The 18,818-nt window shown below is 39.9% G+C and overlaps 1 protein-coding gene across 1 annotated transcript in view; it reads left to right on the forward strand.

The window, feature by feature from the left end:
* cntnap2b (contactin associated protein 2b) overlaps positions 1-18,818 on the forward strand; it is a 91,621-nt gene that overhangs the window by 56,246 nt on the left and 16,557 nt on the right. Inside the window, exons 19-24 of the mRNA XM_088014432.1 lie at positions 10,022-10,258; positions 10,366-10,599; positions 10,679-10,812; positions 12,364-12,457; positions 18,294-18,524; positions 18,604-18,678. Of these exons, the coding sequence (XP_087870558.1) occupies positions 10,022-10,258; positions 10,366-10,599; positions 10,679-10,812; positions 12,364-12,457; positions 18,294-18,524; positions 18,604-18,678 (1,005 nt within the window). The remainder of the gene's footprint in view (positions 1-10,021; positions 10,259-10,365; positions 10,600-10,678; positions 10,813-12,363; positions 12,458-18,293; positions 18,525-18,603; positions 18,679-18,818) is intronic.

The following is an 18,818-nucleotide window of genomic DNA, read 5'->3' on the forward strand; positions in this document are numbered from 1 at the left end:
GCAGAAAGCTACCAGTAGGAGGCAGTGTGCTCTCGTAATAGCTCCAGAATCTGTATAACTGACAGCCGGCTTCAGAACAGATTCCAGGAGGATTTGAGAAGTACGAAGCTGCCTGCCTTGTTATTTCGACCTGTTCTATCCTGTTCACAGGTTAGCAAGGTCTGTAATCGTTTTACTTTCACAACATAACATTTTGAAGAATTTATTTAGTATTATTAATGCAGTTTTTATAGAGTGTTTTAGTGTTTTGTTTACCTTTGTCATAGCAACTGAACTAACGGGCGCCGGAAGAGAAAAGAGCGACTGCTGTCCTACAGTCATATGAAAAAGTTTGGGCACCCCTATTAATCTTATTTATTTTTATCTCTAAATACTTGGATGTTTGCAACAGCTATTTCAGTTTGATACAGCCAATAACTTATGGACACAGTAATATTTCAGTATTGAAATGAGGTTTATTGGACTGAAAAAAAAATGTGCGGTACGCATTAACACAAAATTTGACAGGTGCAAATGTATGGGCACCTCAACAGAAAAGTGGCATTAATATTTAGTAGATCCTCCTTTTGCAAAAAATAACAGCCTCTAGTTGCTTCCTGTAGCTTTTAATGAGTTCCTGGATCCTGGATGAAGGTATTTTTGACCATTCCTCTTTACAAAACAATTCCAGTTCGGTTAAATTTGGTGGTCGCCGAGCATGGACAGCCCGCTTCAAATCATCCCACAGATGCTCAATGATATTCAGGTCTGGGGACTGGGATGGCCATTCCAGAACATTGTAATTGTTCCTCTGCATGAATGCGCGAGTAGATTTGGAGTGGTGTTTTGGATCATTGTCTTACTGAAATATCCATCTCCAGCGTAACTTCAACTTTGTAACTGATTCTTGAACATTAATCTCAAGAATCTGTTGATATTGAGTGGAATCCATGCGACCCTCAACTTTAACAAGATTCCCAGTGCCGGCATTGGCCACATAGCCCCAAAGCATGATGGAACCTCCACCAAATTTTACAGTGGGTAGCAAGTGTTTTTCTTGGAATGCTGTGTTTTTTGCCGCCATGCATAGCGCCTTTTTTATGACCAAACAACTCAATCTTTGTTTCATCAGTCCATAGAATCCTATTCCAAGATTAAGCTGGCTCATCCAAATGTGCTTTTGCATACCTCAAGCAGCTCTGTTTGTGGCGTTCTTGCAGAAACGACTTCTTTCGCATCACTCTCCCATACAGCTTCTCCTTGTGCAAAGTGCGCTGAATTGTTGAATGATGCACAGTGACACCATCTGCAGCAAAATGATGCTGCAGGTCTTTGGAGGTGGTCTGTGGGTTGTCCTAGACTGTTCTCACCATTCTTCTTCACTGCCTCTCTGATATTGTTCTTGGCCTGCCACTTCTGGGCTTAACAAGAACGGTCCCAGTGGTCTTCCATTTCCTTACTGTGTTCCTCACAGTGGAAACTGACAGCTGAAATCTCTGAGACAACTTTTTGTATCCTTCCCCTAAACAACTATGTTGAACAATCTTTGTTTTCAGATCATTTGAGAGCTATTTTGAGGTGCCCATGATGCCACTCTTCAGAGAAGATTCAAATAGGGGAACATCTTGCATTTGGCCACATTAAATACCTTTTCTCATAATTGGATACACCTGGCCAGTGTTGTGTTCAAGACCACCTAACCCGAGACCAAGACCAGAGTGTATCGAGACCGAGTCAAGACCAAGACTTTTAGGGTCCGAGACCAAGTCAAGACCAAGATCGAGGGAAGTCAAGACCGAGTCAAGACCAAGACCAGCGGCCCGTGCTACATGACACAATAAAATGTAAAATATGATCGAAATTGCTTCTCAAAATAATCTGAAAGATCCATATTCCCATAAAAACACCTATATATTAAATACTTAATACATTTTACCAATATTAAATATTCCATTTCTGTGCTAAAATGTGTGATGGTCTCGTGCTATCCCTAAAAACATAACACCCTGGACATTTGCCCATATTGCTCATATAAGAAACCACCACTGTCTGCAACATTAAACATAGCAATTGAGGCAATGCCCTGACGGTAAATAACGCTCAACTATGAACACTGACCGCTCATCGTGACTGTTTTCACTCTCTATCCCAGTACATGAAGCCAGGTAGTCTGACACCATGGCAGACATTACAGCTGGCTCTTTGAACAAAAACAATCAAAGAGCAATGTGCATGCTCTGCGTGCTCTTTCGTTCTTGTGTTTTAGTTATTTGTTAATTTAAATATCAACGTACATAATAATGATGCAGTGTACACAGAGCATTACAAGAACAAAGAACGGGTGTTCTGCCAGGTCAGATCGTCATACGCTTAGCACAAACTCACGGTGTTCTGTCAGATCAGCATACGTTATCAGATAGCTCAGACATGCATACACTGTCATTACCATATGATTTTATTTAATCAGCAACATAGAATCATGACGTAGATCATCATACACTTGGTTATTAACAGTTGTATGGCATCCAGCTGCAGCCAGACCTGCTTTAAACACACTTTGAAACCACGACAACGCATGTATATCTATCTAGTTATCATATTATGTCATATTATAAACAATTTAATGACTTATTTTCGTCATAACTTGTTGCGTATACTGACAACTCCACTGACGGTCGGACTTAATGCACATACGCTGGCATGGTACTCACTGCATGTATGCTATTCTGACAGCGAATGGTAATCTGATAGAACACCGGAAATATCTGTCAGACACGTCATTACCATAAGATTTCATTTAATCAGCAACACAGAATCATGACATAGATCATCATACACTTTGTTATTAACAGTTGTATGGCATCCTGACTTAGCGGTTAAGTGAGTTTTACACGGGCGTGTGTTGTAGCTGACTCCAGCAGCAGCCAGACCTGCTTTAAATACACTTTGAAACCATGACAACACATGTATATAGTTATCATTGAAAACAATTTAATGACTTAGTTTCGTCATAACTTGCTGCGTATGGTGAACTGACTACTCCTCTGACAGTTTGACTTCTTCATGCGCAGGCATGGTACTCACCGCATGTATGCTATTCTGACAGCGTATGGTAATCTGATAGAACAACGGCTCTCAGTGACACTCCAGTCCTATCTAATAAGTAAAGAGTCGAGCAGATGAATCATACTGTTCCTGAATGTCACATCACTATATTGCAGACTTTTGGACACAGCGCCGTTGTCCCCATATATGCGACAAGTCAGTCAACATCTTCGCACAATAATTCAGCGCAGTGAGTGACAACTTTTTTTCATCACAATGCTTATGTGTCTCTATACAGCTAGCTTTGCTAACATCACGTCAACGGATCTTACCTTATTTGAGCTACTTTTCTAAGTGACAAAAAAAGTTAGACATTGTCCCCACTGTCTGTGAAAGCGAATCGCTGCTGAGTTAGCTGTGGCCATTGGATTTCTTATGATTTATGCAGCGATATTCCATTACTGACGATTAGACAAACATTTTCTGCCGCTGAGAGAAAACCACTGCGCATGTCTCAGAGCGCCGCGTGCGAGTGAAAGGTGGGGAGGGGAGAGGGAGGGGGAGAAACACGTAGTTGCTTGGATTTTAATCGGTGCATTTTGCATCCACTGAAAACAAAGATGTCAACAAATAAACTGGACAGTATGCTGTACGTTTAGTGATATTTTCACAGTTGCGGTCTTGACTGGTCTTGAAATAAAATGCCGAGTCCTCAGAGCCCGAGACCAAGACAAGACTGAGACCAAATGCGGTCGAGTCCGAGACGAGACTGAGACCATCAAAAAATGGTCTTAAGACCGGTATCGAGACCAAGACCAATTTCAAGTACCACAACACTGCACCTGGCTATGAAGTTCAAAGCTTAATGAGGTTACCAAACCAATTTTGTGCATCAGTAAGTCAGTGAAAAATAGTTAGGAGTATTCAAATCAATAAATTGACAAGAGTACCCATATTTTTGCACCTGTCAAATTTAGTTTTGATGCATATTGCACATTTTCTGTTAGTACAATAAACCTTATTTCAATACTGAAATATTACTGCGTCCATCAGTTATTAGATATATCAAACTGAAATAGCTGTTGCAAACACCCAAATATTTAGAAATAAAAATGATTAAAATTAATAGGGGTGCCCAAACTTTTTCATATGACTGTAGTTAGCTAAGGTTTTATGTACATATTGTTTAATTTATGTTAGTTATCAGTTATGAATACGTTACCTGTGATCTGTTTAGCCATAGGTATTTCTATGAGAATGTTTATGCACAGAAGGAAAAAAAAAGAAATACAAATCCATTGTATATTGTACAGTAAAATACTGGATAGTGTTAAGAATGAAAATCCTGATTGATAAATCTTAATTTGTATTGACACATGGAGCATAAAATCAGCCAAGAAAAGCATTCAGACTTTACTTATTTTATTCACTTTCAGCACTGAAAGGAGACGCTTTACCATTACATTCGAGAAGAGTTTCTAAAAAACAGTCTGTGCAGCGTCTGAGGAGAAGGAAGAGGCTAGCTGATTATATGAACTGAAGACACTCCCTGAAATCACACCATGTCTCTGTGGCCTGATAAGTTTCTGTTTCTCTGAGGAATGAGCCTTAGTGTCTAAGAGAATCATAGATCTAACTCTGTAAAATGAGCCTTTTATCTATCGGCATGTGACTCTTTTTCAACCTGGTAAAGCATATGCTTTACCAGGTTGAAAAAGAGTCACATGCCACAAGAGTCACAAGAGTCACATGCCTGTTCATTACAGAAATAAGCAGGTTGACAAATGAATGCCATGTTGTTGCGCAACACCCCCCTCCCCCTTCTCTCTCTCCCTCTACTTCCTCTTCTGAGAGGAGGGAGATGTTGCTCCCAGCTCTCCGTCTAACGGGTCCGAGAAGCCTCTAACTCTGGAGTATTACTACAGATGAGAATATAGAGGACATTCTGTTTAAGCTGGGCGTGAGAAAGACTAGCCTGGTTTCTAACGACCTCTGCCTCCAGATGGCCTATCACCTACCATCTACCTCCAACACAACATCAGTGACCTTTAGTTACACCATTTCAAGTTCAATGTCAAAATCACATTTATAACCTTTTAGTTTCTCTTATTTAGCATTCATTTATAATTTTATAATAACCATTACTTATTAGTTACTCTTATTATAATCATGATGTGAGTTATTACAGACATTTCCCCAAGAAAGAAACCAAGAATAATCCATTATTCTAATTATTTGATACCATGTTAAGTTACTTGTTTCACCTGTAAGTATTTCCACAAGTGTAAGAGTGAGTGTAAATATTCTTATAATCAAACCAACATCAACCACCAGTTAAACCAATATTAATTATTGGTTTAATCATAAGTTATCGTTATTAATTTAAGTATTTTACTCTGGGTTTTATCCAATTACTCAAAATGTTTAGATTTTATTCCTTAAACCTTTAATGCTCAAAATGAGCAATCTGAACTATTTTTATTCACTGCAGGCTGGAAACTTCCTCTTTCTTCAGGAAACCTGCTCTGAACTATTTTTATTCACTGCAGGCTGGAAACTTCCTCTTTCTTCAAGAAACCTTCTCTTCCTGTTCCATGACTCTCTTTCTGTCTGATTATGTTTTTTTATGATTAAATAGAAAAAAGTAGAATTAAAGCAAAGTTTGCAGGACACAATAACAACACACACAACCAGATTAATTTTATTACCGTCTGACTCTACTGTTGGGTCTTGATGTCACCTGTGTAATCAGTTTTAAAGATAACTTTATTTATTGTTATTATTAAACTAAAATCTCCAGCATGGGGAAGTGGGCTGAGCTCGACTTTTCTCGACAGCCAGAAAAATAACATTGACACAATGTCTAATAAAAAGAGATTCCATGAAGATTTGAAAAGTAGGAAGTTGTGTCTGCCTCATTATTTTAACCTGTTCTATATTGTTTACAGGTTAGTAGAGAAAAATCAGCGTCTGTTACACCGACACCAGCCCTGGGGCGTATAACAGATTCTTGGGGGCTCGTCCGGGATCGGCACCACCCACTGGTCAGGAGCTGATCCAAATATTGATGACTGGGACGAGGAGCGAGCGGTTTCTACTACAATTTGGAGTACTAAAAGGAGAGACTGTGTTGACAGGGGTCAGTGGTTGGCCTTTGAGACTGAGTGTGAGAAGGGAAGAGAGCAACTAGTCGGATGTTGGAAGAAAAGGCCTGGTGTGAGACATTAGGAAAAGTCTTCCGAACCTGTCTGCAAGCGAACTCTTTCAGATCGCCAAACATGTTGGTCCTGTGCCTGACAAAGATCTGTCTATGCTAGAGATTATGATCCTGAGGGCTGCCTGGAATACATTAATGCATTCATGTACAGTAAAACCTCTCCATGAGGCAGAGGACAAAGGGATGGTTAAATTATTGGTTGACCACTATTGACAAAGTGGTCCAAGTACGTAAAGTAATGTTGGCAGAGAAGGTTTCTGATGTTGATGTTAATGCCATTGTTGAACCATATAACATAATAACTCTTACTAAATCCTCTAACACAACACAGGGTATGGTTAGTGACCTGAGTCCACCTACTAAGTGGACTCAGGTCTGAGTAATGTCTGCAGCTCAAACAAACATTGCTGTCACTACATATGACAACACTAACGCAGCTGCAGTAAATCCAACAGCACCCACACTAAATGATGATTTGCAAACAATTCCGTTAAGCTACACAGACCTGGGCAAAAAGCTGATGCAGTGTGTTGACCCTTCGGTTACAAACCCAGCTTCACCTCAGTTTGCAGCTACCAGAGTTGGGGCATCCCGAGAACTTGAAGTGGAAAGCGGGCCAAATGGCAACCACCAGCAGCAATACGAACAATTTGTCCCCATCAGAGAACTTTCATTTCTTCCCCGGAGAGAATTTAAGATTCAAGGTGGCCAGATTGGTGATGACTCATCTGACATATCCTACAGTAATATGTCTAGACAAATTGACGAGGGGATTCAAAATAACTTTGCTGATTCTGATATTGTCCAGGCTATGCTCAAGATAATTAAACCAGGTAACTTCAAAGACATGTTGATAAACAAAGGTGATATGAAAGTTACAGAGCTGAAAGGATTTCTACAATCTCATCTGAGGAAGAAGAATTGCGCTGAACTATTTCAAGAGTTGATTTGCACCAAACAGCTTGACAGTGAGACTCCACAACAGTTTCTTTACAGAGTAATGGGACTAAAACAGCGAATAATGTTCACTTCTAACCTCCCTGATGCCAGTATTAAGTACAGCAAGGCAACAGTTCAAGATGTATTCTTACATACTGTTTATCAGGGGCTCGGGCATAAACACAATGACATTCGAAGGGAGCTGAAATCCCTCTTGGCTGAACCTGATGTCAAAGACGAGAAAATCCTAAGGCATGTAATGAGGATAACAAGTGAGGAAAATGAGAGACGACAAAGATTAGGACCTGTACCCCATCAGAACCTCGCCACTGTCTGCAGTGCACAGTTTGACACCGACACACCACTAGAACAACAAGCAGCACACCAGAGGAGCAAGTCAGTTGTCGACACTGACATCATCAACCAGCTAACCTCAAGAATTGATGCTCTCACTCAAATGGTGGCTTCTTTGAAACAAGGTGCAAGAGCACAACAGTTTGAGCAAGCCTGCCAGTGTTCACAAAGAAGAATAGGTCAGGTGAGGAGACAGAAAGCAAACAGCTGTCCCACCTGTGTTGAAAATGGCTCATCAAATTGTAACCATTGTTTCTTTTGTGGTGTGGAGGGTCACAGCGCTGTTGGCTGCCTCAAAAGGTTGCAGCAGCAGGAAAACTACAGCCGGTCACTGGAGAAGGGGCAACCAGTGACCGGGGTCCAGCCCCATCCGAAGACAACATCAAGTCTACAAGATACCCCTGTCTCCACAGCTGGAGTGACAAAGAGACCATCTCAGAGAAAAGAAAATAGTGCTAATTTGTCACATGACTCAGTAATCAAGAAAAATGAACAGGTTGCAAGGCTGATTGAGAGAAAAGGTCTGATCCAGTGCTACGTTAATGGACTAGATGTAAATGCATTACTAGACATGGGAGCCCAAGTCGGCATGATTGGCCGTACATGGAAAAACAAACATTTGCCAAATATTGACATTCGACCTCTGGACTACTGAACAATGAAGATGAAAGTGAATTACAAGTATATGCTGTCAATGGGGATCTGATTCCATTTGATGGATGGGTTGCCATAACTGTAAATCTGCCTGGAAATGAAGACCCCAATCTGATGATTAGGGGTCAGCAGATTGGCTGACCCCTACAGGTACAGAGGTACAGAGCTTTTCTGGTGAGCAGTCTGCCCATTGAAAGACCCCTACTTGGTTTCTATGTAGTTGATGAACTGATCCTGGGACAACAAAACAAGCCAACACTCCAACACTCAGAATGTTATTCTGTGGGGCCATCTCAATCTCAAAAGATAAAGCTAAGAGGATAGTGAATTGCATACCCACCACTAAACCCAGCATACAACAGGGGTGCCTCAAGGTTGGCCGACATGATGTCATCATTCCAGCAGGGCAGATTTCATGGATAAAATGCAGGGTCCCATGTAATATGGACCCTTCTGACTGCCTTGTCCCTTTAGAGCCAGATGAAGAGGGTGCAACCCCACAAGAGTTGGATGTTGGAGGGGGTTTGTTTGAAATTCAGAGCAAACTACTTTGTTCCTGTTGGAAACCACAAAAACATGACATAGTCCTGCCCCAACAGACTACTTTAGGTTGGATTCAGTCAATCAAGAGTGGTAGAGACGTACTCACCTATTGATGATGCTGGGGACCAGCCAGAAACTACTGTGAAGATCAGCAGCGCTACTACTGCAACTGCGGATGAAAACTCCACTCAGTGGCACCCCCACCAGTTGACCTTAGCCATGTGGAGGAGGAACTGAAGGAGAAAGTGACAGAGATGCTCTACGAAGAGTCGGCAGTCTTTGCTCAAAATGAAAGCGACATTGGTTGCATACCAAGTCTTCAAATGTCAGTCACTGTCAAAGATGATATTCCTGTTCAGAGAGCGTATACCAGTGTACCCAAACCACTGCTAAAATAAGTCAGAGTACATCCAAGATCTCCTGCCAAAAGGGTAGATAGTAAAATCTAAATCCCCATATTTAGCTCCAGTTGTGTGTGTGAGAAAAAAGGATGGGACACTGCGGCTGTGCATCGACTATCGTCTATTAAACCAAAAGACTGTCCCTGATTGAAGGAGCATTAGAAGGACCATCTCTCACAAATTGTACATGCATACAATTGTACGAGACATGAGTCCACTGGTTTCTCACCTTATTATTTGATGTTCGGCCACCACCCACGGCTGCCAGTTTATCTCTTATTTGGGCTGTTTAAAGAGACTAATCCAGTAACACCCAGGGGATATGCACAAAAATGGTCAAAACAGATGTCCCAGGCTTACCCCATTGCTCAAGAAAACAGCAAGCAGTCAATAGAATCTGTTACACGCACCAGAGCTGGTGTCGGTGTAACAGACTCTGATTTTTCCTGTGAACCAGATAGAACAGGTTGAAGTAACAGGGCAGACACAGCATCGTACTTCTCAAATCCTCCTGGGATCTGTTCTGAAGCCGGTTGTCAGTTATACAGATTCTGGAGCGATTACGAGAGCACACTGCCTCCTACTGGTAGCTTTCTGCTACTGCAATAAAGTCAATTACAATAGAAGCCAAATCTCGAAACTGGAAATATACATAAAAAACCCATATCAATTAATTCAATATCAAAATAGCAAAAGAAAATAATAATAATATAATAATAATAATAATAATAATAATAATAATAATAGAAACCATTACTTTTTGTGTATGCCACCCAGGCAACATGACTGAAAGTCCGGGCCACTTCAGACACATAGAGTTTTGTCAGCAGTATGAAACAGCAGCTTTTGTCCAAGTCACCCTAATATGTTTTATCTGTGATGTCATCAGGTGCTTTGAGTGGCCAAAGGGGCTTCCTGGGCTGCATGAGGTCTCTGAAAATAAATGGGATCTTCTTTGATCTGGAAGAAAGGGCAAAGGTTACTCCAGGAGTGAAGCCAGGCTGTCAGGGCCATTGTAGCACCTACAAAATGCACTGCAGGAATGGCGGAAGGTGTGTGGAGCAATACAATGGATACTCATGTGACTGCTCTCTCAGTGCATATGATGGACCCTTCTGCACTGATGGTACAATCTTTCACATTTTTATATACTGGATTATATTTAATGAAGGTGTATTTTTAATTCCCCCTTTTTTGGTTGCTTCTTTTGTGTGTGGTGTGTGTACATGTCAGACGTAGGAGGGTATTTTGAGGCAGGAACCATGGTACGCTATGACTTTCTGTTGGATCATGGTGGATTGTTGCTGGGCGACCCAAGGAGCTTTTCAAACCTTGCCTATTTAGGGGAAACCAACCTCACCCAGGAGGAACTGGTCTTCAGTTTCAGTACATACAGTGCTCCAAGCATTCTTGTGTACATTAGTTCAAGGACCCAGGACTACATGGCAGTGGTGCTGCGACACAATGGTGGGCTTGTTAACACACCTTTTATTTTTCAGTAAAAAAATTGTCTGTTTACATAAAACATGTGTCTGCTTGTGTGTAGGCTCTCTCCAGGTCCGGTACAGTCTTGGTGGACTTGTAGAACCTTACACCATAGATATTGACCATCGCAACATGGCCAATGGTCAGCCGCACTCTGTCAACATAACAAGGAATCTGAGGGAGATTCGACTCCAGGTTGGGGCACTCATCCAGCTGGTAGTGCTTAACATGGCTAAAGTTGATCATTCGTAGTGAAAGTGTGCCAGAAATTCTAGTAGGTTGAAGATGGATTCTTGACTTGTGCTTTATAACCAAATCTTCAACAAAACGTAATCCCTTTAACCCTTTAGTTCCAATGGGAGTGCCTATTTTCAATTGCCTGTAGAATTTGAACCTATTTTCAATTGCCTGTAGAATTTGAACCACATAAGATAGAGTAATCATTTTTTCCCTATAAGAATGACACTTACTTTTTCTGACAATCAACATGTCCCAGAGCGCTGTATGTTTGCACAAATGAGTTCACAGATTTATAGTAACTAGAGGAACGCAAAGATGCAAGGCAAACTCAGACACACATCGTCCATCTCTATGATTTATAGATTGGTGGTAGTTTTAGCACACTAGCGCTCATTCTTTTTTGGTAAAATAGTTAGATACACGCAGCCAACACAAACCAACATCACATAGATTCATACAGACACATTTATGGATCCAGAAAGACCAAGAGTAGAGAGGTTTTATTCTTCGTGCGAAGCTTCAGAACTTATTAACTCACAGTTCTAGCTGTTGAGAACGAAGCCTAAGGATTGTTATGACCCGGATACGACTGTGGAGATGAAGTTTTATAATGTTCAGATATACAGGGTTAAATTAGATTATGAGTATGACTATAGGTAGCTCTGGGATAAGAAGCATCATGGCCATCAGCTAGAATGTTTGATCTAAGTTTTTCCTTAAGGGCTTTGTTCAAACCAACCAATTTTTTCAGACCTTTTATTGACTCCAGTGGCCTTTATTTGATAGTGAATTGACAGGAAAGTGGGTAATGAGAGAAGGGGAAGACATGCACCAAAGACCATCAGGCCGGGAATCAAACCTGCAACAGCCGTGTCAAGGACTAAGGCCTCGATATGTGGGTTGTGCTTAACCCTTGTATGTGGAAATGGGGTCCAACTGACCCCACACACATAAAGCTTGTATCATTTGCCATAGTCCTCTACGTTTGCCTCAGTCCTTGCACGCACAAGGGTTAAACCCTGCGCCACCACAGCACATCCCAGTAGACCAACCACTTTAAATTAAGTTCTTATTTCTACTAGGATTAGTGATCAAAATTGTAAAACAAAAGTCCTAACCCTAGTAGTATATGCATCAAAGCTTAATATCTGAACCAAACTGATAAGTGATATGCAGCTGGAAAAAGTACATCTAACAATTTTATTTTATTCATACAATTTATTTAAATAGTTCCAATTCCCAAAAGATGTCATATTTTGGCCTTCCCCCCAACAGAAAACAAAGAAAACATCTACATTATGTACAGAAATATAAAACATCAGGCATGGTGGTCGAGCAGGTGATGGAGCACCCAACCCGTAAGTCCTCAGCGGTTCGAGTCTGTCTCTCTCTTACAACCCATTTCCTATCAGTCTATTGTGAAATAAAGGCCACTAGAGCTGAAAAAATCCTTTAAAAAGATGTATAAAAATCAAATAAACTTCTCCTTTTCTCTGTTTTCACTAGCTTGACCACTACACTGTGTCGAAACACACCCTGCCTGAGTCTTCTGACACACAGTTCAGCTTGGTCAAAAGTATCTTTCTTGGAAAGGTTTATGGTAAGTTTGAGAGGTTGTGAATAAGTGTTTTTCTAGAGGATAATTGATATAATTTTAAGACCTATATATTGGTAAAGCTCCACAACTCAAAGCTCCTGCAACATTTGTTTTCAAATTGTGTTAATTAATTTTTAGTCTGATACTTGAAGAACTAGAAATCCAGAGTAATATCTGCTGGACTTTGGATCTGATTTTGTGCCTTAGAGGTTGTTGTAGAGCATTTCAGAATGATTATTTTGTCCTACACCCGCTGAGTGAGCTGACACTCCACCCATGTGAAAATTTTCAGTAGGACTGAGTGGTTAGAGCTCCATTTGTGTAGGTGTATGCTGCTTTGGTTTCTGACATATTAAGAATTATTTTTTCAGGTCATCCAGATGTCTCCATCTTGCTCCAAAACAAACCATAGCGGGCTATTTTTAGTGCTCTGATTGTGTGGGTTTGTTCTGTTAAAACCATCATTTGAGCAGCTTTCCTTCATGATATATTAGAAACCTCCCTCGTGGTGTGTTGATCAAATTGCGAACTTTGCCTGATTTCACACCAGTGATTTACATCACTGATATAAATCACTAATGATATAAGTGATGATTTACAAATAGTCATCAATGATTTCTATCAGTGATGATATAAATATTTGTATCGTCACTGATGTAAATCAGTGATTTATATAAATGGAAGCGTTATTAGGTTAAAGATGTCTGATTTTAGACTAGCTTTAAAGGAGCACACTGATTGTTTTGATGTCTGTCATGGCATAGTGGGTGGAGGTCTGGAGAGCGTGATGTGCAAAGGGTCAACATCTATCTTGATATGAAAAACTGAGCAGAAAAAAGGAAGAAATGAAAAAAGACTAGGCACAGAAACTAACTGAAGAAAGTAAAGCAGAAAATGTTACAAATGCAAGAGGAGTTTAATATATTAAAATACGCTATGAATATGTTGGTATAACTATTGGGCTTTTGTGATGTTGCAATGTTTAAGCACTTCCTTAAATAAAATGATTTCACTTAAAAAAAATTAAGGTGTTTGATATTTATATTGAATTTATTTTGCAGAAAGTCATCACAAGGATAAACTTCACACATAATTTTGAAATTAATTTCATAATTTTTATGAAAAATTATAGAAACTTATAATTATATAAGTTATATATTCTTCAATTGACTCAAAAGACTGAAACAGACAGCCTTAGGAGCAGATATAGCCAAAGATTACTGCAGCCCAGATGTACTAAAGATCGCTACAGTAAGTCCTTTCTGCCCAAAGCTATCAGACTTTTAATGCATAGTCTCTAGAGCTGTGCGTTTTAATTGTTGAATATATATTTAGTAATGTACTGAGCAATACGTGTCTTTAAAACTATCGCTGCTGATTGTTATTATTGTTGTATGTTTATTCTTATTACTTTATTTATTTTAATTTTTATTGTATGCTATCCTAGGTCAACAAAATTTATCTTGTCTTGAATTGCGCCGCTCAAGGTGGCAGCACATTGGAGTAGCTCTGTACTTTCATTGAGTCTTTTTTTTCTCTTTTTCAAACTTTCTACTTGAACAGCTGCTCCTTCTTATTTGGATACAGTGTAGTTGGACTTATTTTCCATATTTTTGCTGTTTTGTTATGATGCGTTAATGATGCATTAACCATAGCAACAAGGTGGTTTATAAGAGGGAGTTGCTGACTAACATCAGAGAAACTGAAATAATACCACAGTTGAAGCCAGAAACCACAGAGGAGTTAAAAGGAGGCATTGGGGATGCAGAGCAGGAGCAAAGAGGAGAGAGAAAGAAGAAATTCAAACCATTTCCAACTTCAAGCCCTGACAAGGATTCTGTAAGAGTATAAGGAATGCAGCATAATGTGTTTTATGGAGACATGACTGCAGTGTTATATCCCCGACTCCTACATCTCTCTTAGACGTAGACTTATTTTATTGTCACTACACAAAGAAACATAAGTAAAATTGGCAATGAAATGTCATCACTTGGCCACCAGAGCACACACAAAAACACAAGTGTGCCTATAGTTAAATAATATGTAAATAATAATTACTATTTTCAAACAGTCTCAGACAGTCTTCATGATGGGATTGTTGAGCAATCTGATGGCCAGTGGGAGACAACTATTTCTAAGTCTGGCTGTTCTGCAGCGGATGCTACGGACTCTCCTTCCAGATGGCAACCGGATGAACAGATGAACATGGAGAGGATTTTTGTAAACTTTTTATATTAGGTAAAAGTCTAGACTCTAGACTTTTACCTTTTGTAAACTTTTTATATTTTTTCTTGCTTTTCTTTTGTGAAGAATGTGTTGCTTTTCTTATTATGGGCAACCAATATGTAGCTCTAGACTCTAGACTCTAGATTGCTAATAATAGCAATTTATAAACTAATAGGGGTTTCTCTGGAATCTATCTGATAAAAATAGATGTTGGTTCGCCATGTTTGGTAAGAATAGTGAGGCATAAAACTAAATCTTGGTTCTCCATGTTTGATTCTACAATGCAGATGGTCCTGAATGTTGATCTAAGGTAATGAGTAGTTTCTCTAGATGAGCTTCTCCGGATTCTAAGTTTGTTCTAATTTCTGCTCTGGGCTGAGTGAAATCCTGAGATCCAGAGGAACTATTCTTGGTTGAGTGAAGCATATAAACTAAATGTTCCTGTTCTGGATTGCTAAGCAGAATAACAATAGGTCCTCTGGATCTTATTGTTCTAACTAATAGCTGCTCCATCCGAGAAAACAATGTCTCCTTTGGGGAAATCGAATCAAAATATGATCTGCTCTGCTCTGAATACACATCGCTGGTGAAGAGATGATCTGTTAGGAAATGTTCACAGGAAGCAGAAGAAGCCTACCAGGGTTGTTTTGAAGCAACTGATTGGACTACTCTCTGCCAGCCACGTGGAGATGACATCAGTCTCATGACTGAGTGTGTAACTGACTGTATAAACCTCTGTGTAGCAGAACAGAACAGTGAGATGCCTCCAGAATAATAAACCATTGATCACCAGTGACCTAAAGGAACTGTTAAACTAGAAACAAAGAGCCTTCAGGGAATGAGACAGAGAGTTATTGAGTATACAGAAGAAGCTCAATGTCAAGATTAGAGACAGCAAAGAGAAATACAGGAAGAAGCTGGAGAATAAACTGAAGAGGAACAATATCAGAGATGTGTGGTAAGGGTTCAAGCAAAAGGAGGATCAGACAGATGGAAGTCTGGATAGAGATGAACACATTCTTCAACAGGTGCAGTTCAGGAACAAGCTCATCATCCTCTCCTGTCTCCAGCCATACAGACATCCCACCTTCCTCTGACTCACAGCTTTCCTGTCAAACCTCAGATGTCCTGTCTTCCACCTCAGTCATGGACTCTTCTGCTTCCACAAGTTTGTCTTCAACTAAATCAGGAGATGCTGCTGCTCCCTTTGCCTCCACCGCCCACTTTTCTGCATCTAGAAGTGAAGAGGCAGCTGGAGAGACTGAACCAAAACCAGGCTACAGGTCTGGATGGTGTCAGTCACAGAGTCCTGAAGGCCTGAAGCTGCAGATCAGCTCTGTCATCTGGACAAAGCAGACAGCACTGAGGATCATGTTCTTTGATTTCTCCAGTGCATTTAACACAATTCAGCCTTATTTGCTTTGCCAGAAACTACGGAAGACACAAGTGGAGGTCTTAACAATCACCTGAATCTATGGCTACCTAACAAACAGACCACAGTTTGTGAGAGTGAAGGACTTGTGTCTAACCAGGTGGTCAGCAACACAAGAGCACCACAGGGGACTGTACTCTCACCATTCCTTTTCACTCTACACTTCCAATTTCGAGCACAAGTCTGTCATCTACAGAAATACTCAGATGACTGTGTAGTTACTGGGTGTATCAGAGATGGACAAGAGGTTGAGTACAGAGAGCAGGTGGACCGCTTTGTGTCATGGTGTGGGAACTATCATCTAATCTTGAATGTAAACAAAACAGAGGAGATGATTGTTGATTTCAGGATAAACGGAGTTAGATAAAACCCTATTTCCATCATGGGAGAAGAAGTGGAAGTGGTTGAAGAATATAAATACCTCAGTTTTCATCTGGACAAAAGACTGGACTGGAGATGCAACAATGAAGCGTCTATAAGAAGGGACAGAGCAGTCTGGACTTTTTGAGGAAGCTAAGATCCTTCAAGGTTTGAAACAAGATGCTGCAGATCTTAAGTCTGTTGTTGAGAATGTCCTCTCTTCTGCTGTCATCTGTTGGGGCAGCAGAATCAAAGCAGGAACATAAAAAAGCTTAATCTGATAAAGAAGGCTGGTTCTGTTCTGGGGACGACTGTAGCACTTCAGGAGATGATGATGCAAAGAAGGAGTCTTAATAAAATAAAGAAAGTTATGGACAACCCTGACCATCCTCTTCATGAGACTATCTTGAGAAAAGGGTGTCTTCTGTCAGAGGCTTCATCAGATTTGCTATAATACAGACTAGTACAGGAGATTTTTCCTGCAAATAGCAATCACTATCTACAATAACTCTTTGAAGAATCTGAATTAATGAGTTACAACATTTAATTTTCCTTTGGTATTAATAAAGAATTTTTTAATTTAAATGTAAAAAGAAATGTATTTGGTTCTTATTTTCTTTACAGTTATTTTGATTTTTGAATAAATGTTCATCTCAGGGTATAGGAGAAGAAATTTGATGTCGGTGTTTATGAATTTTTTGTTGCATTTTTTGTCTATAAAGTCACAGCTATTCATAATCAGAAATAGTTCTGAGTAACAGCTGGATATATCTGCAACGCAGAAAGAATTGCCTTTGAGATTTATACTTTTGACAATAATTGTACAATAAAAAGTTGCTGTTGGAAATGTGGCAGTGTTTACCAAGGAAGCTGTGTCTGTTGCAAAAAAAAAAAAAGTTTTCACAAGTATTAAAATCATTTTGTTCCACTCTACTGCACATGTGTAAATACATCAAAGTTTGCTCTGTATTCAACAAGTCGTAAGAATTACACTTGAATAGCCAAATATCTCCACTCAAGTCTTTTAAGCAAAATTACCTGTACTGTACATTTAAAATAATTTTTTGTTGTTGTACTTTTTAGCAGCACAAAGGGCTAAACAATAGCCAGTCCCACCATTTTGGATGTTGAAGCTGTGGCACAGAGGCGCACTGTCCCAATTCTCAAAATTGTGCACGCTTGTAACCTGCACACTCAAACCCTTGTTCACTTTGAGTACACACTTCATGGAGTATTGGGACCAGGCCCAAGTTCTTGGCTGTAGTTCATATCAGTAAATATCTGTTTGAGTGAGACTTCTCCTGGCTGGCAGTTTTTCCTTTATTGCATTGCTACCATAGAGTAAGCAGTTACAATTATTTCCCATTCTGTTTATTTTTTCTATTTTAGCAGACCCTCGGTTTTTAGACATTTGTGTGTTCTGTTAGTTATTGATCCCTGTGCTGCTTTTCATAGTTGGTTAGATTTTGTCTGTCAGTTCCTCACCTCTTGCTACTTGTATAAAAACGTGTGGATTTACAACTAAAACATTGACGCGGCAACCCACCAATTGCAGGGCAAAATCCTTTCTCCATCACCCCAATATGGCAGCAATGAATGAATAAATACAAAATAATACAATACTATCAAATATAGTATTGTAATATACATTCTTATATACAGTATATGTAAGTTTTATATTTAAACACAAATTTGTTGTCAGTGTAATCAACACAATCCACTTTGAAGATGACAATGAACCTTTCAGAAGTTTGGACAGTTCCTTGTTAATACATAGTTTGTCTGACTTTGTGATGATCTGAGCCTCTTTTCTTGTTGTAGAAACGGGACAGATTGACCCCATTCTAATAGAGCGCTACAACAGCCCAGGCTTTGTTGGATGCTTATCCAGAGTTCAGCTGAATAATGTGGCACCGCTGAAAGCTGCACTTCGCTCAGGCATGACTGCTCCAGTCAGCATCCATGGAATCCTGGTCCAGTCCAACTGTGGAGCTTCACCACTGACCATTACCCCCATGCCCCTTGCTAGTGACCTTTGGCAAATAGAAGCTGGTAGAATCCCACTCAGATAATCAGAGAATGTAATAACATGTCCTAGTTCAAATGGATAACATATTTGTTTTATCTGCAGGTGGCGCAGTTTTTCCCTTCAAAGACGAAAAGATTGGAGGTGATGCTGCTCATCAGAATTTTGCAGTAATTGCAGGTAAATATTTTTTTATTTCAAATGTATTTACAGCTGAAGTGGCAATGGAGGCAGCCAACTAAGTGAGAGGGTCTAGCATTCTGTTACTGCCAGCAGAATGCTAGACCCTCTCTAGCATTCCCTGTGTGTCCTGACCTCAC

Source organism: Poecilia mexicana, unplaced genomic scaffold, assembly GCF_051168715.1.
Source record: "Poecilia mexicana isolate PSO_F unplaced genomic scaffold, ASM5116871v1 scaffold_17, whole genome shotgun sequence".
In the NCBI taxonomy this organism is placed as follows: domain Eukaryota; kingdom Metazoa; phylum Chordata; class Actinopteri; order Cyprinodontiformes; family Poeciliidae; genus Poecilia; species Poecilia mexicana.